A 25,412-nucleotide genomic window follows, 5' to 3' on the forward strand; every position below is an offset into this window, starting at 1 on the left:
ATCCCCATCCCAACAATATCCCCACCTCCAATCCCCATCCCCTCTGCATCCCAACCTTCCCCAATAGCAACACCCCTATTATGGGCACAATCTTTCTATCACTATCTTGTACCTGGCCCATGCTGTCCTGACTGCATCCCTCCCAATCTGTCCTCTCTATATCTCCCTATGGTCTCACATTTCCATAAAGCTGGGGTGAGCCTGGTGGTGAGGGGCACGCTGGGTTTAGCACTCTGGGAACCAGATGGATTTTCCAGTCCTAACCTGGTGATCACAACTCTGGGTTTCTACGCTGGTTTTAAACATAGATTCTAAGTCAGGACCTGATAATCCTCACACACTACACTCCAGCATAAATTCCAAATGGAGGGCTTCCCTGGTGGCACAGTGGTTAAGAATCTGCCTGCCAATGCAGGTGACACAGGTTCAAGCCCTGGTCCAGGAAGATCCCACATGCTGCAGAGCAACTAAGCCTGTGCGCCACAACAACTGAGCCTGTGCTCTAAAGCCCACAAGCCACAACTACTGAGCCTGCGTGCCACAACTATTGAAGCCTGCGTACCTAGAGCCCATGCTCTGCAACAAAAGAAGCCACCACAATGAGAAGCCCATGCACCACAACAAAGAGTAGCCCCCGCTCGCTGCAACTAAAGAAAGCCTGCACAGCAACAAAGACCCAGTGAAGCCAAAATTAAATAAATAAATAAATGTTTAAAAATTCCAAATGGATAAAAGATTTAAAATGTTAGAAATTAAATACAGGAATGACAGCATGAAAAATGTCAGACTAGAAAGCTCTAGGGTCAGTCCCTCCACCGAAGCAACCACTGAGCTGAAAAGAGCAATTTGAATCACCTATTTCAGAATTCTGGAACCTAGCTGGGCACATAACAATCGGGGGAGTGCTTGATGAAGGCAGAGGATGTTGATCTTTCATAAGAGAACATCATGCATGGACTAGCTACTAGTCAATGCTGTAGGGACGGCAGCCCACATTCCCGGAGTGGCTGGCTGGTGGCAGAGAACCTTGTCCTCCAAATATTGGGGGTTTTACATTTTGGTCGGTCTGGGGGTTCCCGGAGAGATAGGTGCAGATGCTTGCCTTGGTTTTAGCCCTTTGGGGCTGCAGTAGCTTCCACAGTGGCATATATCAGAATATTTAAGGGGACATAACTCTTTTGTGGGAGAGGGGGAGAGAAATCTTTATCAGGTCATTGGCTGACCACAGAAGTAAGAGAACAGAAACCTCAGGGACCACACACAACAAAGAATACACTTGGCAAAACTTATTTGGAAAAGTCAAAATGGACAGCTACAGCCCTCAACAAGTAAATATCTGAAACCCCTAAGGAGTGGAAGAATCAGATTTCCAAAGACACTACATTTTAATACTCAGAATGTATAGTTCTCAACAAAAAATTAACAAAGCATACAAAGAAACAGGGAAGTATGACCCATTCACAGGAAAAAAAAGAATTTGACAAAAACCATCCCTAAGGAAGCCCACACATTGGACATATTAGATGAAGACTTTAAATTAACTGTCTTAAATATGCTCAAAGAGCTGAAGGAAACCATGGGCAAACAACTAAATTCTAGAGCCAAAAATACAATAACCAAAGTGAAAAAATTCACTGAGGGAGTTCAACAACAAATTTGAGAAGGCAGAAGAAAGAATCAGCATATATGAAGATAAGGCAATTAAAGTTATTGAGTCTGAGGAGCAGGATAAAAAGATAAAGAAAAACGAACAAAGTCTGAGAGACCTATGGGATATCATCTAACATACTCACCACAGGAGTCCCATGAGAGAGAGAACAGAGCATAAAAAAAGTTTTTGAAGAAATAATGGCTGAAAACATCCCAAATCTGATGAAGGCATGAATATACATATCCACGAAGTTCAAAAAATTCTAAGCAGAATAAACTCAAAGAGATCCATACCAAAACACATTATAGTCAATTTGTTGAAACCCAAAGATAATCTTGAAATTTTGAAAGCAGAGGAGAGAAGTGACTCACTATATACAAGGTATTCTCAGTAATATTAACAGTTGATTTCTTCTCTGAAACTATGGAGGCCAGAAAGCAGTAGGATGATATATTTAAAATCTTGAAAGAAAAAACTATCAAACAAGAATTCTGTATCTGGAAAAACCATCCTTCAAGAATTAAGGAAAAATTAAGACATTTCCAGATAAACAAAAGTACAGGAAGTTCATTACCAGTAGACTTGCCTCTGAGAAATGCTAAAGGGAATCCTTCAGGATGAAAGGACAGGACAATAAATGGTAACCTGAAGCAATACAAAAAAATAAAGACCTCTGGCAAAGATAACCACATAGGTAAATATAAAAGATAGTATATTATATTTTTGGTTTATAACTCCTCTTTTTTTCCTTTGAGAATTAAAAGGCATAAATAATAATTATAAATTGATGTTAATGGGTACACAATATATAAAGATGTAATCTGTGACAATAACTATATAAAGGAGGTAGAACTAAGATGTATAGGAGCAGAGTACTATTTGTTTGTACTATTGGAACAAAGTTGGTATTATTCAAACTAGATTATTATAAGTTTAAGATGTTAATTTCAATCTTCAAAGTAACTACTAAGAAAATAACTTAAAAATATACAGAAAAGGAAAAAGAAGGGAATCAAAATGGTACACTAAAAAAATCAACTGAATACAAAGAAAGGCAGTAATGGAGGAAATGAGGAACAAAATCATATAAGACATACAGAAAACAAATAGCTAATTGACAGAAATAAATCCTTCCTTATAAGTGATTTAAATAAAAGAGTCACGAGTATGAAATGTACAGTGTCAATATAATCAATAATTATGTAATATTTTGTATGGTGACAGATGGTAACTAGACTTATTGTGGTGATCATTTTGAAATGTATAGAAATAGTTCCCGCACCAGGAACTAACATAGTGTTGTAGGTCAGTTGTAATTCAAAAAAAACTCATAGAAAAAGAGACTGGATTTGTGGTTACCAGAGGTGGGGGTGTGGGAAGGGGGGATTGGATGAGGGTATTCAAAAGGTACAAAATTTCAGTTATATTAATTATGTTGTACATCACATAACTGCATAACACTACTATATGTTGTATATGAAAGTTGTTAAGAGTAAATCCTAAGAGTTCTCATCACAAAGAAAAAAATTTTTTTCTATTTCTTTAATTTTGTATCTATATGAGATGATGGGTATCCAGTAAACTATTTGTGGTAATCGTTTCATGATGTATGTAAGTCAAATCATTATGCTGTACACCTTAAACTTATACAGTGCTGTATGTCAATTTTATCTCAATGAAACTGGAAGAAAAAATAAACAACATGAAAAAATAAAGTAACTGAGTTCAACTCTCTAATTAAAAGGCAGAGATTATCAGAATGGATAAAAAAAAAAAGCATGATCCATCTATATGCTATCTACAAGAGACTAACTTGAGATACAAATACAGAGCTTTAAAGTAAAAGGATGGAAAACAATATCCCATGCAACTAGTGACCAAAAGAGAGCTGTGGTAGCTATATTACTGTCAGACAAAATACACTTTTTGTCAAAAAAGGTTATAAGAGACCAAAAGGACATTATATATTGATAAAATGTTTGATACAGCAAGATACAAAAATTATAAACAACTGACAGCCAAGCCTCATAATATATAAAGCAAAAATTGACAGAATCAAAGAGGAGAGTTGACAGTTCTACAATAATAGTTTTAGAATTTAATATCTCACTTTCAATAATGGATAGAATAACCAGACAGAAGATCAAGAAGGAAACAGAGAACTTGAGCAACACTATAAATGAATTAGACCTAATAGATATACACACCAAAAACACTCTGCCCAAAAAAAAAAAAAAAAAAAAAACACTCTGCCCAACAACAGGAGAATATGTATTCTTCTGAAGTTCCCATGGAACGTTCTCTAGGATAGACGATATGATAGGCCACAAAACAAGTCTAAATAAAATTTTAAGACTGAAATCATACAGAGTATCTTTTCTGATCACAATAGAATAAAACTAGATATCAGTAACAAAAGGAAAAGTGAAAAATTCAGAAATATATGGAAATTGAACAACACACTCAAACGATGCATCAAAGAAGAAATCACAAGGCAAATTAGAAAATACTCTGAGACAAATGAAAACAAAAACATAATATACCAAAACTTTTGAGATCCAGTGAAAGCAGTGCTAACAGGAAAATTTATAGCTGTAAATGTCTACATTTAAAAAAGATTTCAGGGACTTCCCTGGTGGTCCAGTGGTAAAGAATCCACCTTTCAGTGCAGGGGACGTGGGTTCAATTCCCTGGTCAGGGAACTAAGATCCCACATGCTGCAGGGCAACTAAGCCCATGCGCCACAACTACTGAGTTTGTGCACCTCAATGAGAGGGTCCACGTGCCACAAACCACAGAGCCCACATGCTCTGGACCCCGAGTGCCATAACTACAGAGCCCACGTGCCCTGCACACCACAACCAGAGAGAGAAAACCCACACACCACAACTAGAGAGAAGCCTGCGCACTGCAATGAAGAGCCCAAGCCGCAACAAAAAGATCCCGCACGCCTCAGCAAAGACCCTGCGTGCCACAACTAAGACCCAATGCAGCCAAATAAATAAATAAATAAATAAAAAGATTTCAAATCAATAACCTAACTGTACACTTTAAGAGATTAGAAAAAGTCAATAAAACCAAACCCAAAAATAGCAGAAAGAAGGAACTAATACAGATTAAAGCAGAGACAAATGAAATAGAGAATACAAAAAATAGAGAAAAATAAACAAAACAAAAAGATGGTTCTTTGACAAGATCAACAAAACTGACACAACTGAGGTTAGACTGACTAAGGAAAAAGAAAGAAGATTCAAATTAGTAAAATCAGAAATGAAACTGGGAGCATTACTACAATTTCATAGACATGAAAAGTGTTATGAGAGGATACTATGAACAATTGTACATCAACAAATTGGGTAATCTAGATGAAATGGATAAAGTCCAGAAACACAAAAATTATCAAAACTTACTCAAGAATAAATAGAAAATCTAAATAGATCTATAACAAGTAAGGAGATTCAATCAGTAATGAAAACATCCCAACAAAGAAAAACCCAGGACCAGATGACTTCACTAGTGAATTCTACCAAATATTTTTTTTCTTCCAAACATTTAAAGAAGAATTAGCATCAATCCTTCTCAAACTCTTCCAAAAAACTGAAGAGGAGGAAACATTCCCTAACTCATTTTATGAGGGCAGCATTACCCTGATACCAAAGCCAGACAAGGACACTACAAGAAAATAAAAGTACAGGTCAATATCCCTGATGAACATAGACGTAAAAAGTCTCAACAAAATACTAGAAAACCAAAGTCAACAGCAGATTAAAAGAGTCATACATGGCAATCAAGTGAGATTTATTCCAGGGATATGAGGATGGTTCAACATCCACAAATCAATCAATGTGATACACCACATTAACAAATTGAAGAATAAAAATCATATGATCATCTCAATAGATGAAGAAAAAGCATTTGACAAGTTTTAACACCCATTTATGATAAAAACTCTCAATAAAGTGGGTACAGAAGGAACGCACTTCAACATAATAAAAGCCATGTATGACAAGCCTTCAGCTAACATCATACTCAAATGTGAAAAGCTGAAAGCTTTTCTCATATGATTAAGAACAAAAGACGAGTGTTTATTATCACCACTTCTATTCGACTTAGGACTAGAAGTCTTAGCCAGAGAAATTAGGCAAGAAAACTTATATATGTACATAAAATCCCAAACACTTCACCAAAAAACTGTTAGAACTAAGAAACAAATTCAGTAAATTTGCAGAATACAAAATCAACATACAAAAACCAGTTGCATTTCTATACACTAACAGCAAACTATCTGGAAAAAAATTAAGAAACAATCCCATTTACAACAGCATCAATAACAATAAAATACTTAGGAATAAATTTAACCAAGGAGGTGAAAGACCTATACACTGAAAACTATAAGACACTGATGAAAGAAATTGAAGACACAAATAAATGGAAGGATATCCTGTGCTCTTGGATTGGCATATTAATATTGCTAAAATGTCCATAACTACCCAAAGTGATCTACAAATTCAATGCAATCACTATCAAAATTCCAATTGCATTTTTTCACAGAAACAGAAAAAATCCTAAAATTCATGTAAAACCACAAAAGACCCCAAATAGCCAGAGTAATTTTGAGAAAGAAAAGCCAAGGGGCTTCCCTGGTGGCGCAGTGGTTAAGAATCAGCCGGCCAATGCAGGGGACATGGGTTCAAGCCCTGGCCCAGGAAGATCCCACATGCCGCGGAGCAACCAAGCCCATGCGCCACAACTACTGAGCCTGTGCTCTAAAGCTCGCGTGCCACAACTACAGAGCCCACATGCCACACTACTGAAGCCCACGCGCCTAGAGCCCATGCTCTGCAACAAGAGAAGCCACTGCAATGAGAAGCCCACACACTGCAACAAAGAGTAGCCCCCACTCACCACAACCAGAGAAAGCCCAAACACAGCAACAAAGACCCAATGGAGCCAAAAATAAACATTAATTAATTAATTAGTTTAAAAAAAAAAAGAAAAACCAAGCTGGAGGCATCATGCGTCCTGATTTCAAACTATATTACTAAGCTACAATAATCAAAACAGTATGGTACTGGCATGAAAACAGACACATAGACCAGTGGAATAGATTACAGAGCCCAGAAATAAACCCATGCATATACGGTCAACCAATCTTTGAAAGGGGATCAAGAGCACAAAATGGGGAAAGGATAGTCGTTTCAAAAAATGGTGTTGGGGCTTCCCTGGTGGCACAGTGGTTAGGAATCCGCCTGCCAATGCAGGGGACACGGGTTCAATCCCTGGTCCAGGAAGATTCTACATGCTGCGGAGCAACTAAGCCCATGAGCCACAACTACTGAGCCTGAGTGCCACACCTACTAAAGCCCACATGCCTAGAGCCCATGCTCTGCAACAAGAGAAGCCACTGCAATGAGAAGCCTGTGCACTGCAACAAAGAGTAGCCCCCGTTCACTGCAACTAGACAAAGCCCATGCACAGCAATGAAGACCCAACTCAGCCAAAAATAAAATAAATTAAATAAATTAAGAAAAAGAATGGTGTTGAAAAAAATGGATAGCTACATGTACAAGAATGATACTGGACCCCTATGTACACCACTCACAAAAATTCAAATTAAAAACTTAAATGTAAGACCTGAAACCATAAAACTCCTAGAAGAAAACACAGAAGAAAATCTCCTTGGCATCAGTCTTGGCAATGATATTTTTGGATATAACAAAGGCAGAAATAAACAAGTAGGAGTACATCAAACTAAAAAGTTTCTGTATACTCTTTCCCTGCCTCCGCTGAGTAACTCAGAGGTGGAGGTTGGGGTACATTCAAGATTCAGTTCCACCCATTACCCACCACCATGGCCGAGGAAGGCACTGGTGCTGGAGGTGCAATGGACGTTAATACTGTTTTGCAAGAGGTGCTGAAGACCACCCTCATCCGCAATGGCCTGGCACATGGAATTTGCAAAGCTGCAAAGTGTTAGACCAGTGCCAAGCCCATCTTTGGGTGCCTGCATCCAACTGTGATGAGCCTGTATAAGTCAAGTTGGTGGAGGCCCTCCATGCTAAACATCAAATCAACCTAATTAAGGTTGACGACAGCAAGGAACTAGGGGAGTGGGTAGGACTCTGTAAAACTGACAGAGAGGGAAAACCCTGTAAAGCAGCTGGTTGCAGTTGTGTGGTGGTTAAGGACTATGGCAAAGATTCTCAGGTCAAGGATGTCATCAAGGAGTACTTCAAATGCAAGAAATGAACAAATTAAAGACGTGGCTCTTTAAAATAAATAAATAAATAAGCAAGTTTCTACACAGCAAAAGAAACAATCAACAAAAAGAAAAGGCAACCTAGGGACAGAGGAAATAGGAGAAAATATTTACAAACCATATATCTGATAAAGGGTTAATACCTAAAATATATAAGGAACTCCTACAACTCAATAGCAAAACAAACAAAAAAATCTGACTAAAAACTGGGAAAATGACCTGAATAGACAGTTTTCCAAAGAAGACATTCAAACAGCAAATGGGTATATGAAAAGATGCTCAACATCAATAATCATCAGGGAAATGCAAATCAATACCACAGAGATATCACATCACACCTGTTAGGATAGCTATTATCAAAAAGATAAGGGATAAGAAATGCTGGAAAAGGTGTGGAGAAAATGGGAACACTTTTGCATTGTTGGTGAGAATGTATATTTGTACAGCCATAATGGAAAACAGTATGGAAGTTCCTCAAAAAATTAAAAAAGAAATACCATACGATCCAGCAATCCCACTTCTGGGCATATATCCAAAGGAAATGAAATCACTACCTCAAAGTGATATCTATACTCCCTTGTTCCTTGCATCATTATTCACAAGAGCCAAGCTATGGAAACAACCTAAGTGTCTGTTACTATAATACATGAATGGATAAAGAAGATGTGAGATATATATATATATATACACACAATAGAATATTATGCAGCCATAAGAAAAAGAAGGAAACCCTGCCATTTGTGACAACATGGATGAACCTGGAGGGCATTATGCTAAGTGAAATAAGTCAGAGAAACACAAATACTGTATGGTATCACTTACATGTGGAATAAAAAAAAAGGTCCAAACACATAGAAATAGAGAGTAGAATGGTGGTTGCCACGGGCTCGGGGTGGGGAAAATGGGGAGATGTCTATCAAAGGGTACAAACTTTCAGTTATAAAATGATTAAGTTCTGAGGATCGAACGTACAGCATGGTGATTGTAGTTAATAATACTGTATTGTGTACTTGAAATTTGCTAAGAAAGTAGGTATCAAGCATTCTCACTACAAAAAAAAAGGAAAAGGTATAGCTATGTGAAGTGATGGAGGTGTTAATTAACTGGATTGTGGTAATTATTTCACAACGTATACATATATCAAATCATCACGTTGTATATTTTAAATATATACAATTTTGTCAATTATACCTCAGTAAAGCTGGGGGAAAAAACATAAGGGGAAATCTTCATGGCCTTGGATTTGGCAATGGTTTCTTAAATATGACACTAAAAACACAGGCAACCGAAGAAAAATAGATAAACTGAATTTTAAAATTTTGTGCATCACAGGACACTATCAAGAGAGTAAAAAGATGGAACTGGAGGAATCAGGCTCCCTGACTTCAGACTATACTACAAAGCTATAGTAATCAAGATAGTATGGTACTGGCACAAAATCAGAAATACAGATCAATGGAACAGGATAGAAAGCCCAGAGATAAACCCACACACCTATAGTCACCTAGTCTATAACAAGGGAGGCAAAAATATACAATGTAGAAAAGACAGACTCTTCAATTAAGTGGTGCTGGGGAAATTGGACAGCTACATGTAAAAGAATGAAATTAGAACACTCCCTAACACCACACACAAAAATAAACTCAAAATGGATTCAAGACCTAAATGTAAGGCCAGACACTAAAAAACTCTTAGAGGAAAACAGAGGCAGAACACTCTGACATAAATCACAGCAAGATTTTTTTTGACCCACCTCCCAGAGTAATGAAAATAAAAACAAATGGGATCTAATGAAACTTAAAAGCTTCTGCACAGCAAAGGGAACCATAAACAAGACGAAAAGACAACCCTCAGAATGGGAGAAAATATTTGAAATGAAGCAACCGACAAAGGATTAATCTCCAAAATATACAAGCAGCTCATGCAGCTCAATATCAAAAAAACAAGCAACCCAATCCAAAAATGGGCAGAAGACCTAAATAGACATTTCTCCAAAGAAGGCATACAAACCATAGATGGCCATAGATGGCCAACAAACACATGAAAAGATGCTCAACATCACTAATTATTAGGGAAATGCAAATCAAAACTACAATGAGGTATCACCTCACACGAGTCAGAATGGCCATCATCAAAAAATCTACAAACGATAAATGCTGGAGAGGGTGTGGAGGAAAGGGAACCCTCATGTACTGTTGGTGGGAATGTAAACTGATACAACCACTATGGAAAACAGTATGGAGCTTCCTTTAAAAACTAAAAATAGAACTACCGTATGACCCAGCAATCCCACTACTGGGCATATACCCTGAGAAAACCGTAATTCAAAAAGACACATGCACCCAAATGTTCATTGCACTATTTACAATAGCCAGGATATGGAAGCAACCTAAATGTCCAACAACAGAGGAATGAATAAAGAAGAGGTGGTACATATATACAATGGAATATTACTCAGCCCTAAAAAGGATCAAAATTGGGTCATTTGTAGAGACGTGGATGTACCCAGAGAGTGTCATACGGAGTGAAGTAAGTCAGAAAGAGAAAAACAAATATCATATATTAACACATATATGTGGAATCTAGAAAAATGGTATAGACGATCTCACTTGCAAAGCAGAAATAGAGACAGAAACGTAGAGAACAAATGTATGGATACCAAGGTGCAAAGGGAGGTGGGTGGGAGGAATTGGGAGATTGGGATTGACACATACACACTATTGATACTATGTACAAAATAGACAACTAATGAGAATGTACTGTATAGCACAGGGAACTCTACTTAATGCACTGTGGTGACCTAAATGGGAAGGAAATCCAAAAAAGAGGGGATATATGTATATGTATAGCTGATTCATTTTGCTGTACAGTAGCAAATAACACAACATTGTAAAACAACTGTACTCCAATGAAAATTTTAAAAGAGAGTGAAAAGACAACCCACAGAATGGGAGGAAATATTTGCAAATCATATATTTGATAAGGGTCTGTTATCCAGAATGTACCAAGAACTCTTACAATTCATTAGTCAGATTTGTATTTTAGGAACAGTCCTCAGCCTGCTTGAAGGAACAGGAGAGTGTGGAGCCTGGAGTGAAACAAGGAGGCAATCACAGTGTTCCAGAGGAGAGGTGGTAAGGCCTGCACCAAGACAGTGGCTGGGGATAGAAGGAGGGCCTTTCAGGGACTTCCCTGGTGGTCCAGTGGTTAATAAGAATCCACGCTTCCACTGCAGGGGGCGCAGGTTCGATCGCTGGTCAGGAAACTAAGATCCCGCATGCCACCTGGCACAGCCAAAAAAAATTAAAATTAAAAAAAAATTTTAATTTTTTTAAAAAAAGGAGAGCCTCTCAGATTCAACTAATATTGAGGAGGTAGACTCAGGCAGCTTGGGGGACTGAATGGCTGTGTGAAGTTTTCATTTCCGCATACTAGTGAGGCTGGTTGCCAGGACAGGATCTGTCTTTCAGGAAGGAAAAGGAGGGAGATCCCTATACTTGCCTGGACAGAGTAGCTGGGGATGAGGGAAGTGAAAGTGTCTGCCTGCATAAATAGGCGGCACACCAGTCCCAGCCCACACACGGACCCCCAGTTTGGAGCTCTCCACCTCGCCCGAGCTCTACCGTGGCCATGGCTCAGTCGCTGATTCTGAGCATCCTTGTCCTAGTTCTGGCCTTCTGCATCCCCCAGACCCAAGGTATCAAGGAGGGAGTTGCCTAGGATGGGGGCAAGGGGGTGGAGAGGCCAGGGTAGGAGCCTCCAAGCAGCCCCTCACTCCCTGTGAACCCCACCTGCAGGCAGCGATGGAGGAGCACAGGACTGTTGCCTCAAGTACAGCCTAAGGAAGATTCCCACCCACGTTGTCCGCAGCTACCGGAAGCAGGAACCAAGCCTGGGTTGCCCCTTCCCAGCTATCCTGTAAGTGGGTACAAGGGGGTGGGTGCAGGCTGGCAGCTGAGTGGGAAGGCATGATGGGCAAGACTAAGACAGGCTCGCTAACCCCTGAACCCTAGGTTCTCACCTCGGAAACGCTCTCAGCCAGAGCTCTGTGCAGACCCTAAAAAGGCCTGGGTGCAGACGCTGATGCAGCGCCTGGACAAGCCAGCAGCCCCATGGAAACCAGCCCAGGACTGTAAGAAGGACAAGCGGGCCACCAAGTCTGGCAAGAAGGGAAAGGGCTCCAAAGGCTGTAAGAGGTAAGGAAGCTAAAGGGACGGGGGGTGGGAAGTGAAAGGGAGCCTTGATCATCCCCTCAAAGCCCTCTTCTGCCCTCTCAGGACTGAGACCCCAAAAGGGCCATAGCCCAGTGACGAGCCTGGAGCCCAGGAGGTCCCCACCAGTCTCATCAGGGCTTGGAGCCCCAGCCCAAGGGACAAGAAGTGGGCTAGGAGAGAAGGAGGACTCAGGGGGCCCAGAGCAGCCACCCCATGCTGGCCTCACCTCACGCCTTCTCCAGCTTCAACCACCCCTTCTGTATACCCACCCTACCCTGCACGGCTGAGCTGCCCACATCAGGCCAGGCCTAGAGAGGCAGAGAAGGGAAAGTCCCATAGGAAATGTGAGAGGTGGCAGCAGGACTGTCCCCTCTGAGGAAAGGTCACCCAGGGCCCTGGACCTGACCGTGCTCCACACTGCACCCACCTCGTCTTTGTAAATATGATTTATACCTAACTGAATAAACAGCCATTCTGGCCTTCCTCCCAAGTATCTGTTCCTGTGTGTTTGTGTCCACAGAGAAGCCACTGTCACCACAGGGTGGAGTCACACACTCTGGGGTCCTGGCCAAGAGCTCAGGCTGGCAAATTCTATATCCTCACCCACCCCAAGAGTTTCCTTGCTTCCCAGGTGCCCAGACCTGTGGGCAGTAAAAGGGAGGCTGACAGGCAGGGTGGGACCTGGGCTGCCCCTGGTTTCTGAGAAATCCCTGCCAATGAAGAGACAGTGGATCCCAGGCACATGTCCCCAACAGCTCCGTAGGCCTCTGAGACCCTGAAGAGATCCCTTCCCTGATTCCGCCCAGCATTCTTTCACTCCCAGCTTCACCGGGGACTGCCTCCCCTTTCCTTGGGGTCTACTGGAGGGAGGCAGGAGCCTGGGCCTGCCTGTAACACAGGTGAACACAGGTTCTACTGAAACCTGCCCTACGCAGAGTTCCAGCCCTGGGAGCCCTCGAGAGCCCCTATCTCCTCCCAAAGACCCCAGAGGACTCCCTTCCGCCCTGACCAGTGAAGCGGGGTCTATGACCTCTCCTTATTGTTTGATGGGACTATGTGCTCTTTATTCCTGAGTTCTCTATTCCTCCCTCAGCTTCCTTCCAGTTGGGAAAGCATCCTCCCCTTCCCTTTTCTCCTTTCTCCCCTAGGTGGGGCCTGGGGGCACTTTAGCCCCTTTAACCTCTTGAGGCCAAGGAATAAGTCTCCAATGGCAGGAATTTGGAACCCCAGAACTCAGATTTAAATTAGTCTCCTCTCCAAGAAGGCTCCAGTCTAACTCTCCTCTACCTCTCCCTTCCCAGAGCAGAGATCCTCCAATTCCCCACTTCGCCCTTAGGCTAGGAGAGAGAGGACCATTAGATGGGGCCAGGCCACGTGGGAAAGAAGGGAACAGATCCTGGGAGAGGGGCAAGGAACTAGAGGTGGTTGCCACCACCTTCTCCTTCCACCAGGGCCTGAGCATGCCACAGCACTTACCGCTTATTATAGTCATTAAAATATTTGCTCTCTGCTCCTTCCGAGTACAGTGAAGACAGGGGATGCTCCCTACCTATCATCATGCGGCCGGTGTGATCTTAGTCTACAAACTCAGATGTTCAAGATTTACTGTACTTTAAAATGTTCTTTCAGGAGTTCCCTGGCAGTCCAGGGGTTAAGACTCGGCACTTCCACTGCCAGGGCCGGGGTTCAATCCCTGGTCAGGGAACTAAAATCCTGCAAGCCGCATGGCATGGCCAAAAAATAAAATAAAATGTTCTTTCAATGAACCTACTCCAAGCCCCTGCACCGGAGCGTTGGCATTCTTGGGGTCCCATCTGCCAAGGACTGTGCAAAGGTCAAAGAAACAGCAAGGCACAGGAGAGGCTTCCTACATGCCCTCTACATCATCCCATCATTGGACATCAGTCTCACCAGTGAATGCTTTGGCCCCTGTGTTCCCAGCAGGTATGACTCCCCGGGTCCTGGACTCTCAAACTCTTAGCTCTGTGCCACATTTGAGCCATGGGAGCTCAGCTATGAGAGCCTCCGGGCTTGGACCTAGCTTCCCCAGACATCTCCCCAGAGCCATCTACTCAGGTGGCTTGCTTGCTTCATCCCAGTCAAGGATTAAAGCCCACTGCGCATACTGGCTGGACATACACACCAATCCCCTCCACAGTCTTCAAGAACTCTCTCCAAAACCCTCCCTCTTCCCAGTCCCTCCAAGGTATAACCTCTTCCCAGGTTTGCTTTAGACTTTTACAAAGGCAGAAGGGACTCTAATATCAGGGTGCTACTACTCTCAGCCCTACCAAAACCCTCGCTTGCTCTGAAGAGAAAAGAAAATCATCAGCAAAAAGAGAAAAAAAGGAAAACATAGGCAAAACAAAACAAAACTTCGTATTTCACTAAATTATCCTGCCACACTGCATAGCTGGCATTTGCCTCAAGCCCTACCCTGATTAGCATGCAATATAATATCTATCTTATCAGAGAATGAGTCCCTACTCTCCTTTTCTGCCTTCATCTTTGACAATACTGTCCTGTTCTTTCTTCTTTCTGTAAGATCCATAATTCAAAAAAATCAAATAATACATACTCATGGTTTAAAAAAATCAGAAAGTACCAAAAGGCTTATTCTGAACAACCATTTCCTGCAACTTTTAAGCTACTTCCTCTAGGACTTAGTGCCATATGTCTAAATACTTTGTTCATACCTCTGTTTCTTCATTTACCTATTTTTAAAGTTATCAACTGAGGGACTTCCCTGGTGGTACAACGGTTAAGACTCCACGTTCCCAATGCAGAGGGCCCAGGTTCGATCCCTGGTTAGGGAACTAGATCTCACATGCATGCCGCAACTACGAGTTCATATGCCACAACTAAGGAGCTGGTGAGCCACAACTAAGGAGCCTACCCGCTGCAACTAAGACCCGGCGCAACCAAATAATTAAATTTTTTTTTAAGTTACCTAGTGACTTCCTATTATAAAAAGTGGAGATTTAGCTCTCTTACGAACCCTCTTCTCCTGTCACCCTAGCCTCTAAATATAGCTATACCACTATATTTAGACAATGATCAGAATTTACATTATGATGACCAGGTAAATGTTGTTCACTGCACAGCAAAGTAGCGTACTGTGCTTACTTTCCTTTTGTCACTGAGCTTTTTGTTTTTCCTAAAGATTCAAACTGTTCTTCCTTTATTTAAAATACCTCTACCTTCCCATTATCATAGCCTCAGTATTTTTCAAACACTGCATCATAGGATTAAAGACCTAATGTTTAAAATATATGTTATAGAAGACAATATAGGTGAGGGTGGTTATAACCTTGAGGTAGAAAAAGAACTTGTTAAACATAAAACCATAAAACACAAACCACAGGGGGAAAGATCAACACCACCGAATTCAAAGACAAGTAGGAGTTCAGGGTAAAGATGGCAAATTAAACACAGGAATTTATTTTCACTCCTTCTTGAGCCCCAACTAAAACTAAAGGAAGTGTTTCTAAGGACTTCCCTGGTGGTCCAGTGGTTAAGAATCCGCTTTCCAATGCAGGGGACGTGGGATCGATCGGGGAACTAAGATCCCAAATGCCACAAGGCAACTAAGCCCGCGCTCCACAACTAGAGAGTCCACGCTCCACAACAAAGACCCAGCGCAGCCAAAAAATAATAATAATAATAATAAAATAAATAAAGTAAATGTTTCTGGTGTGTGTATACATTTGTAAAGGCATCAAATCACAAAGACCCAAATGGGAGGGGAGATAAAAGTAACTTTCCAGAAGATTGCTGTTTAGATAAGTAAATATTTCAGTAAAAATAAGTATAAAGCATAAAATGAAATTATAAAGTTAGAGGACTTCCAAATTGATGCTCATGCATACAGTAAAAAGAAATATTTTACTGAATACTAGTCTGCCAGTGTTCAACAGTAAGACAATTAATGGCTTTTACTAGAAATGTGAAAAGAAAAAAATTCCAAAGATCAGTCATCCCCCACATTTACAAAACCATCATCAAACAAACATGAAAACTCACTGTAACCCCTGGAATTTCCTTTAACAGTAATTACTATCTTCTAACAATGTCACCCTCAGTGCCATTCAGAAAATTACTAATACCATGTTTTCAAATGATTTTAGCACTATCTCTTCCATGAAATGATAACACACCCACACACAATTACGAAATGGTGGGCCAGCTCCCTCTTGTCAGTGTTGCCTCAAAGTCTGAAGCCTTCTGCTTCCCCTGGCTCACTCCTTCTTTGTAAATCCTTTAAGGGCCTCTTTGACACAAATGTAAAGGATGGATGGGGCTAGTAAGAGCTCCCAAAATTACAGCTAATAGAAATGTCTTAACAACCTCAGTCATATGAACTGGAAACTAATTCCAAACTGAGCAACCAGATTTCTTAACACTTCTCTCCCTCCATGGTACCTGGGCCACATGTTCGCTAGCCACTATTTCATTCTTTACTCATCAGTCATTAGAGGGACATGATCACCAATGACAGGATCTTTCTTTTGACATCTTCAAAAATGGGGTACTATGGGGCTACCAGCACAGCACCACTGACATATTTGGCATCTTCTGCCCAGCTTTATGGCACAGGAAGGTCAGGGGGACTGGGTCTATACTTGCTATTTATGAAAGCTCAAAATTAATTTGTTTCCTAGCTTTAATCATTTACCTGTGAAAATGTCTTCAGCTTCAACTGACCTCTTTTGTGAAGTTCTTTTTCTTTGCATGTCCAGGTGTTATTTATCCTTGTATTTGGGGACAAAGTGATGCTATTTTGTTAAAAATCATCAGTGTATCTTTCCTTTGCCATCAATCTTGACCGATGAATTACCACTTTTATGGGTGTTGAAATTGCCAAGCCTTTTTCTAATGCCTATATTTGGTATTCTTCTAGCGGTGGCTCTTCTGCAGTTCCCCTACAGAGATTGTGTTAGCTAGCTATGTCAGGAAGCTGAAAACTTCATTTTCTTCAAGAAATCCATTTCCCAGTTGGTGGCAAACAAAAACACCCCAGGGAAACTCTGATGCCATGTTCTTGAAGACTTTTGTTTTAGAGTCCTGGATTGTGATAGTAATAAATTTCAATCTAATATTAAATGAATAACCGAACTCCATCTGTGATTACCTGAGCAGCCGTTTCGGTTCAGCATACCCACAGCGGACGGGATGTTAAACTCCACTTGGCCTCATTGCCCGACTCCGCCACTAGGAGGCAGCATCGTCGTCGCGGTCCTCCGTCCTCCAAAGGCAAACAGGCTTGTGGGTTGATCACTACTGTTCTCATTTCCTTCATCTTTCTGGGATTTTTTTCCCCCCCTTTATTATTTGTCCTCAAATGTGTCTCATGCTAGACCAGGGGTCTAGAATTTTCCCATGTCCACTGATGAGCAGGACAAACTCGTTTTCCGTCCCTGTCCAGGTGAAAGCACTTCATCCTCCGGCACCGAGCGAGCGTCGCGCCGGGCACACAGTTAGGCTTTCAATAAACCTTGAAAGCCTATGGTTTCAACCTAAAGGTTGAAAGAAACCTTTCTTAGAGCTGGCACCGTAATTACGTGGTTTAAGGAATCAGTCGGGTGCGGGTTATTTATGTTGCGAAGGAAGTCCCGGAGGTAATGTGAACTTCCTTCAGCCTTTAAGACAAACATTGCTTCCTGTCTTCCACGTTGGGCGCCCTGGCCTCAGGATAAATTGGGAATACTTGGGGTGGGGAAGACAAATACTCACGGAAAAACACCGGCCTCCGGCCGCCCATGCGTCCCAGCCTGCCCAGCCGAGTACCCGCGGATTCAGGGGCCCGAGTGGCAGAGATTTGGCGGGACAGCCGCTGTGCTCAGCCCTGGGTAATCGCCGCCCGGGCGCTTCCCGAGCCCACGCCGACCCCGGGTCCTGGAGCTGCGGGTCCCACCCGCAACCCGAGTCTCCCTTCTGCACGTTCCGCCCGTGTGCCGGGACCCGCGCGCTGGGACCCGGGGCCGGACCTTCGGCCTCGGGACCAGCTGGGGCCTGGAGCGGGTACAGCACCAGAGGCCGTGCCAGGCCCACGGACTTTGGGCCCAACGCCCTTCTCAGTCTCTCTGAGCAGCCCGCCGGGTCAGGGCCGCATCCCGCCCTTGCTAGAGCACCCCCCACCCGCCAGCGCCCACCCACCCCTCAGACAGAGCGGCGCCCACTCGAGCCTCCCTTCCCAGGCTGGTGCGCCCTCTGCAGGCCTGGGAGGGGAGACACATCAGGCACAGACGTGGACACAGAGCCATAGCTCTCGCTCTCTCACACACACACACACGCGGATGACGGGCACACCAGTCACGCTCAGCCCCAGGGACACAGCTCCTGATACTCACATTCATCCATTCAACAAACATTTATTAAGCATCTAATCGAGATGCTCTCCACAACCGTTTACTCCCTGGTACTCCCACTCCTACCATGGCCTTGGTTGACTTTCCTGGCCTCGCTGCTGCCTTACCTGCCTCGATGGCTAAAGTGCCCTCCACCCAAGATCTCCCACCCCTGCGGCATGGATTTGATCAGACCAGGGAGCATGAAGGCTGAGCGGGCTCCTTGGGAGAGTGTGGTGCCAAGATGAGCTGAACTGCCCCAAGCTGGGAGATTTGTCCAAAACTCACACTGAACCAGGAACCCCAAGAAGGCCACGTGGCTGAGAAGAGGGTGAACTAGGTAAAGCAGGTAGCACACTGAAGGCTCTATGGGTGTGGTCAGAAACTGTTTCAAACCCACCTCCCTGGTCTCCACCACCCCACCACTGGATCATTTAAACCAATGGCTGGGGAGTTGGTGCCTTAAACCTTCCACCCATAGGGCCTATGCCCTCCGCCTTTTTGCCATGATAGAAGGTACCATCAGAACACCTGATGGCTGTCACCTTCCCCGATTCCTCTTCTTCTCCTTGATCTGTCAGTGTTAGGGAGCTCCAGGCCTTGGAACTTGACCCCTTCTATCTACACTCACTCCCTTGATGACCTCATTGTCTTATGGTTTTAAATACCATCCATATGCTCCCAAATTTTTATCTTCAGCTAGAATCTCTCGCCTGAACTCTAGACTCATACTACCAACTACGTACTTAACATCTCCACTTATATGTCCAAAATGCAGCTTCATCGTAAAAAGTCAAAACAAGGCTCCTGGAGGGCGAGATAAATTAGGAGTTTGGGATTAAAATATACATGCTACTATATATAAAATAGATAACTAACAAGAACCTGTATAGCACAGGGAACTATGCTCAATATCTTGTAATAACCTATAATGGAACAGAATCTATAAAAGACCAGCAGGACCAGCGGTCCCCTGTATATATACAACTGAATCACTTTGCTGTATACCTGAGACTAAGACAGCATTCTAAATCAACTATATTTCAATAAAAATTAAAAAAAAAAACAAGGCTCCTGACCTTCTCACAAACCCACTCCTCTACAGTCGTCCACATCTTGGTAAATATAACTCCAACAATCACATTGCTCAAGCCAAAAACATTGAAGTATTTTCTCTGTCTCTCTTTCTCTTCTTTCTCTCATATCCTATGCTGAACCCCTCAGCAGAGCCCACTGGCTCTACATTCAAAATGTTTCCAGAATCTGACCACTTCTCACCAACTCTCAGCAACCTCATGTCCTCCCTGGATTATTGCAATTGCCTCCAAGCTGGTCTCCAGGCTTCCATTTTTGCACCACTTTTGTCTATCTTCCATCCGACAGCCACAGGGAGACTTTAACACATGCCAGATCATGTCACTGTTCAAAGCCCTCCAAAGGTTCCCCAACTCATTCAGAGTAGAACATAAACTCTGCAATGGCCTACAAAGCCCTACACTATCTGGCCCATGTTGTTGTGTCCCAGTGCCAAGAACAGTGTCTGGAGCATAGGACGCCCTCAATAAATATTTATTGAATGAATGTGGTGTAAATCCCTTGTTTATTATTATTTCACCCTTTGCTGCTGATTCTCAGGATCTTTCCCAACAGGCATTCCAGGAAGACAGTATTGAAATTTATTTGAAACCTTTATGCCAGCTCTGCACTATACTCTTGTATCATATAAGATCTTGGAGGGAAACAAATGACATGACCCAAAAGTCTTAATAGAAAAGAATTTAGTGAAGGGTCAATTTACAGAGGTGAGGGCAAGGTTGTTGTGGGCAGCCACTGCACATGAATTTGTATAGCTCCAAACTTCAGGCCATCTCTCCTTCTGACAAAGTGGACATTAAATGTACTGCCTGAAATTCTGCCCACTGAGAGGACTTCCCTTCACCGCTGTCTTTCAGGGCCACACCTGAATGTAAGCAACTGTCTACTTTTGACTGATGCCAGCATACCTTAGAGACCCATCTGAAAATCAAGACCATACACTTCCTCTCTCTGTTAACTGTTTGTAGAAAACTTCTCCATGAAGGCGTAAGTATGATCAGAAGAAGAAGCAGAAAACAATAAAAGTAGGAATCTGAGTCACCTCCCCACGCTTTTACTCATGCCTTCTGAAATTTCTAAGGCCTGGTCTCAAATGTACAATGTTCCTTTGACAGTGGAACGCTGGCCATGCACATCCAACTATATGACTTGCTATAGATAACACCCTAGGTTGCGTTGTCACTGGGTGATCTATAGTCTGAGTTTTAAACCAGGGCCCAGTGGCAAATCAGGACTGATTTTCAAAGAGTAAATAATCGTTAGCAGAAGAGGTATGTCCTTACTCCAACACCCTAAGGGTCTTTCCTGTAATGCTCCTTCTGGGGCTCCTGTCGCACCCTTCTCTGCCACAGACAATCTGAAATTCCCTGGATTTATGAGTCATAAGGCCCAAGTAGACAGGCAACTTTTCCCCAGAGCCTAGACCTGCTGCAGACCCCTTCCTTGCTCTGGGCCTCATTCAGAACTGTCAGCTTGGGGCTTCCCTAGTGGCGCAGTGGTTGAGAGTCCGCCTGCCGATGCAGGGGACGCGGGTTCGTGTCCCGGTCCGGGAAGATCCCACATGCCGCGGAGCGGCTGGGCCCGTGAGCCATGGCCGCTGAGCCTGCGCATCCGGAGCCTGTGCTCCGCAACGGGAGAAGCCACAACAGTGAGAGGCCCGTGTACTGCAAAAAAAAAAAAAAGAAAAAAAACTGTCAGCTTTATGCCATATCCAATAAATATTTTGCTGTACTACACCTAACTATGATGTATGTTGCCTCCAAAATCCAAACAGCTCTTTAAGCATTGTGCCTCTTCACGGTAAATGTGCAACATTCCCCAGATCACTGGTTTTCAGCTTCTCCCTACCTCTAATAGCCTAGAAATTTTACCTATGTTGCAGGACCCTGAATTTTTGGAAGACTTCTTTCTCTCCCTCTGACATACATAGGTCTTACTGAGGCATTTAGGGCGACTGCTATTTCTTGTGCGCCAGTAAACATAATGTCATCAGTTTAAAGGACTACTTTGATATTCTGTGAGATATCCAGATTATCTTATGATAATCAGAGCAGGAAAGCTGATAATATCCCTGAGGTAAAACAGTGAAGGTGTATTTCTGTCATTATAGTTGAAAACGAATGGATTTCAATGGTCTTTAAGTGACTGCTACAGAAAGAAGGCACGTGCTAGATTATTAGCTGTAATATGCTGTACCAAGGGCTGAAGCATCTTTAAGTCTTTGAAGGTGCTCTATTCTATGCACATTCTCTAGCAACAAAGCATTGCTTTAAGTTTACTATTGTAGGGGGGAACATGGTGGGGCAGGCACAGTTCAAAGGACTTCCACTTGGCCCTTCCTCCCATAATTTTCCTCACTCCATGGTCAAGGAACCAGTGTGGAGACCTTGCTAATTACTAAGTATAGGTATTCCCACTATACATTCCGAAACTAGAGAAATAACCATTGGATAGGTCTTACAGATTCACTGTGAGATGGACCTGAACCAAGATCCTTCTATCACCTGAACTCCATAAACCCTTACTCTGACTAGTGGACCACAATGGGGTTTTGGGTCCCCAAGACTAGTATTAACAGGAGACAGTATCTAATAATCCCCCAAAGATCAAAGAATTTTTTCTGTTCACCATTCATAGTCACCCGGGCAAACGGCTACAGATCTCTCTAGGGAAGGCTTAAAGAAGTGATTCTCGAATTTTAGCATACATCAAAATCACCAGAAAGGCTTGTTAAAATACAGATTGCTAGGCCACTCCCAGAGTTTCTGATTCAATGGAGTTGAGGCAGAGCCCAAGAATTTGCATTTCTGCCAAGTTCCCAGCTGATGCTGATGCTGCTGGTCCAGGGACCACACTTTGAGAACAACTGACTAGAAGAGAGATCTATAGAGTCCACCTGTGAAAAGACTCAAGCCTTCCCACCCCACCCCCCCACCATCCAATCAAGGAACTTCAGGTCTGGGGAACTGATTTAAGTCAAGGAAATGGGTAAGACACTGTAAATCCCCAATACAATTTGAATCAAGTTTCTCCCTACCAGGCCTAGACATTTTACACTTACATGGGTCAGTAAGTTGTCCATCTATTTCATTACTAGGAAAACTATGATCAATTAGCTACCACCACAGGTCCTTATGGGCAAAGCACAATGATTACCACTTGTCCCTGCAGCTTATTTAATAATTTCATTCATCTTATTGCTCAGAAGGTGAGCATCTAGACTCTACCACTCAAAGATTCCATTATTCTCCTTGAAATGAGATTGCCCAGTCCCAAGAGAACATCTCCCATCCTCATCTCCTGCCTACTAAAGAAAACACTACAGGGCTTCCCTGTTGACGCAGTGGTTAAGAATCCACCTGCCAAGGCAGGGGACACGGGTTCGAGCCCTGGTCCGGGAAGATCCCACATGCTGCGGAGCAACTAAGTCCATGCGCCACAACTACTGAGCCTGTGCTCTAGAGCCCGGGAGCCACAACTACTGAAGCCCACGTGCCTAGAGCTCGTGCTCCACAGCAAGAGAAGCCACCGCAACGAGAAGCTCCCGCACCGCAACGAAGAGCAGCCCCCCACTCGCCGCAACTAGAGAAAGCCTGCATGCAGCAACAAAGACCCAACACAGCCAAAAATAAATTTAAAAAAAATAATAAATTTATTTAAAAAAAGAAACCACTACGGTGCTTTTCATAGTCAGTGCTCTCATCACCAGTGCTTTTCTTATGGCCTTGGAGAGGGAATTATCTCCCTGGACCCTTCAGAATTAGTGGTTGCACGTAAGAGGGGCCTCCAACATTCCCTTCTCTGTAACCTTTGCACTCTTGCCTCTGTTTTGCTACTCAGGGTGTATTCTGAGGACCAGCAGCATCAGCATCACTTAGAAGTTTGTCAGAAACACAACACCTTGGACTTCACCCAGACTTACTTAATCAGAATCTGCAGTTTAGTAAGACCCCCCAGTGAATCATATGCACCTCCAATTCTGAGGAAGACTGTTCTACAATATGCCAGTGAGGTTCTAGCACCCCAACCTCATTGATCATAGGCCACTGTTGAGTCCAGGCTTCCAGTAACCAACTCAACAGATTATTAACACCATTCCCAGGTGCTCAGCTAATACAGTAATACCCAAATCCTGGATAAGGGCATACATATCAATAAATTTGTCCACACTGGTCCCCGAGCTTCTCCCAATACGGTTGACAAGTTCTTGCAACTCCTTCAGTGTACACGCTATTGTTCTTGGAGCATATCTTGTACATTCCTATCCAGGCTATGTTAGAATCAAACTCGCACTATGGGCCCGGAGGCTATGAAGGGTGGTGAGGGTGGATCCTGAAGAGGACCCCAGCATGCCTTTTGCCAGGGAGTTATTAAAAATATTTTTTAATGGATGGGAAGGCTGGATCATTCATGGTTTGCAGGGGGAGGAGTGTTCTTCTGCCAGCAAGGAAGGTTTAAGGGAATTAAAAGGTCCAAAATTCTCAGCTTTGTTCATCTCTGCCTAAATGTCCCCATCCCAAGTCTCAGAGTCCTTCTCCTTCCCAAGAGTGCGCTTATTCTAGTATTAGGAATACGGTGGGGTTGTGCATTTATCCCGTGTTGCAACTCTACCACACATACAATCAGTTTGGGGGCTTGATCCATAGCCATATCTGCCATGTGGCTATGGATCACATAAATTAAAGATGACTTAAGAATTCCATAGTGAAGGGGGATAAATTAGGAGGAGAGGGATAAATTAGGAGCTTGGGATTAACAGATACACACTACTACGTATAGAATAAATAAACAACAAGGACCTACTGTAGAGCACAGGGAACTATATTCAATACCTTGTAATAACCTATAATGGAAAAGAATCTGAAAAAGAATAGATACATAGATATACATGTAACCGAATCACTTTGCCGTACACCAGAAACTAACACAACATTGTAAATCAACTGTACTTCAATTAAAAAAAATTCCATAGAAGTTGTCTGAATCTCTACCCATAACTTGAATTAGAATTTCATGTTCTTTTTTTTTTTAACCTTTACTGGTTTTTTTTTTTTTTTTACATCTTTGTTGGAGTATAATTGCTTTACAATGGTGTGTTAGTTTCTGCTTTATAACTAAGTGAATCAGTTATAGAATTTCATGTTCTTAAACTTCTCTTTTTCTTATGTAATTGTGCCAGCACAATCAGAAACAGGCAGCCCACCCAACCATATATGTAATGACCCTTTGAAATCACCATTTGCGGCCACAGCAATTAAGTACCTGAGACATTTTATCTCCTAATGTCTTTCCCTCCATCAGCATCCCACACTGCACCTCGCTTAGTGATAGTCTTAAGTGATGGTGATGCTTCTTCATGTTCTGGATTTACTCGTGTCCTCTTTCCCCATGCAAGGAGGTTTGTGCACTCAGCAAATATATGAGCAACGCAATCCCAGGATCCCATTTTGGAAATCTATTTCCTGGGATGTCTTCTGGTACCATTTACTGTATCAGTTAGGATCCTGGCAGGAAACAGATGACACACTCAAAAAAAGTCTAACCAGAAAGATTTTAATAAAGGGGCTATTTAAGAGGTGGGGGTCAAGATTAAGGAACCAACAAGGAAGAGTGAGACACTCAGGGTTCAGCAATAGTGGGAAACCATTACCATACCAAGGCCTGAAGGGGCCAGAGGAAGGAACAGTGTTTTGGGAGCCTCAGAGATAAACCCACGGAGAGGAGGCAGCCCAAAAGAATCTAACTGTAGATCAGTGGTTCTCAAACTTCAGCATGTATCAGAGTCATCAAGGGTGTGTTAAAATACGGATTGCTCCAGTAGGTCTGGAGTAGGACCTGAGAATTTA

At 42.7% G+C, this 25,412-nt stretch overlaps 1 protein-coding gene, 1 long non-coding RNA gene and 1 pseudogene across 3 annotated transcripts in view; 2 read left to right on the forward strand and 1 right to left on the reverse strand.

Annotated features, from left to right (window-relative positions):
• The window catches only part of LOC115803836 (uncharacterized), a 132,513-nt gene that overhangs the window by 88,220 nt on the left and 18,881 nt on the right, over window positions 1–25,412 (reverse strand). Inside the window, exon 3 of the long non-coding RNA XR_016393535.1 lies at window positions 17,256–21,230. This is a non-coding gene — a long non-coding RNA (uncharacterized LOC115803836). The remainder of the gene's footprint in view (window positions 1–17,255; window positions 21,231–25,412) is intronic.
• On the forward strand, window positions 5,904–8,574 carry LOC149748926 (small ribosomal subunit protein eS12 pseudogene; annotated as a pseudogene).
• On the forward strand, window positions 11,336–12,608 carry CCL21 (C-C motif chemokine ligand 21). Of its 2 annotated transcripts, none has more exons than XM_022551674.3 (4): window positions 11,336–11,607; window positions 11,708–11,828; window positions 11,924–12,106; window positions 12,169–12,608. In XM_022551674.3, exons 1-4 carry the CDS (start codon window positions 11,541–11,543, stop codon window positions 12,191–12,193), a joined length of 396 nt encoding a protein of 131 aa, XP_022407382.1. In that variant the 5' UTR covers window positions 11,336–11,540; the 3' UTR covers window positions 12,194–12,608. The 2 variants fall into 2 exon arrangements, with proteins under 2 accessions (XP_022407382.1, XP_022407381.1); XM_022551673.3 differs by having other exon boundaries at window positions 11,354–11,607; window positions 12,188–12,608.

Source organism: Delphinapterus leucas, chromosome 6, assembly GCF_059928025.1.
Source record: "Delphinapterus leucas isolate spDelLeu-1000000601 "Yukka" chromosome 6, BTC_Dleu_Yukka2, whole genome shotgun sequence".
Lineage (NCBI taxonomy): Eukaryota > Metazoa > Chordata > Mammalia > Artiodactyla > Monodontidae > Delphinapterus > Delphinapterus leucas.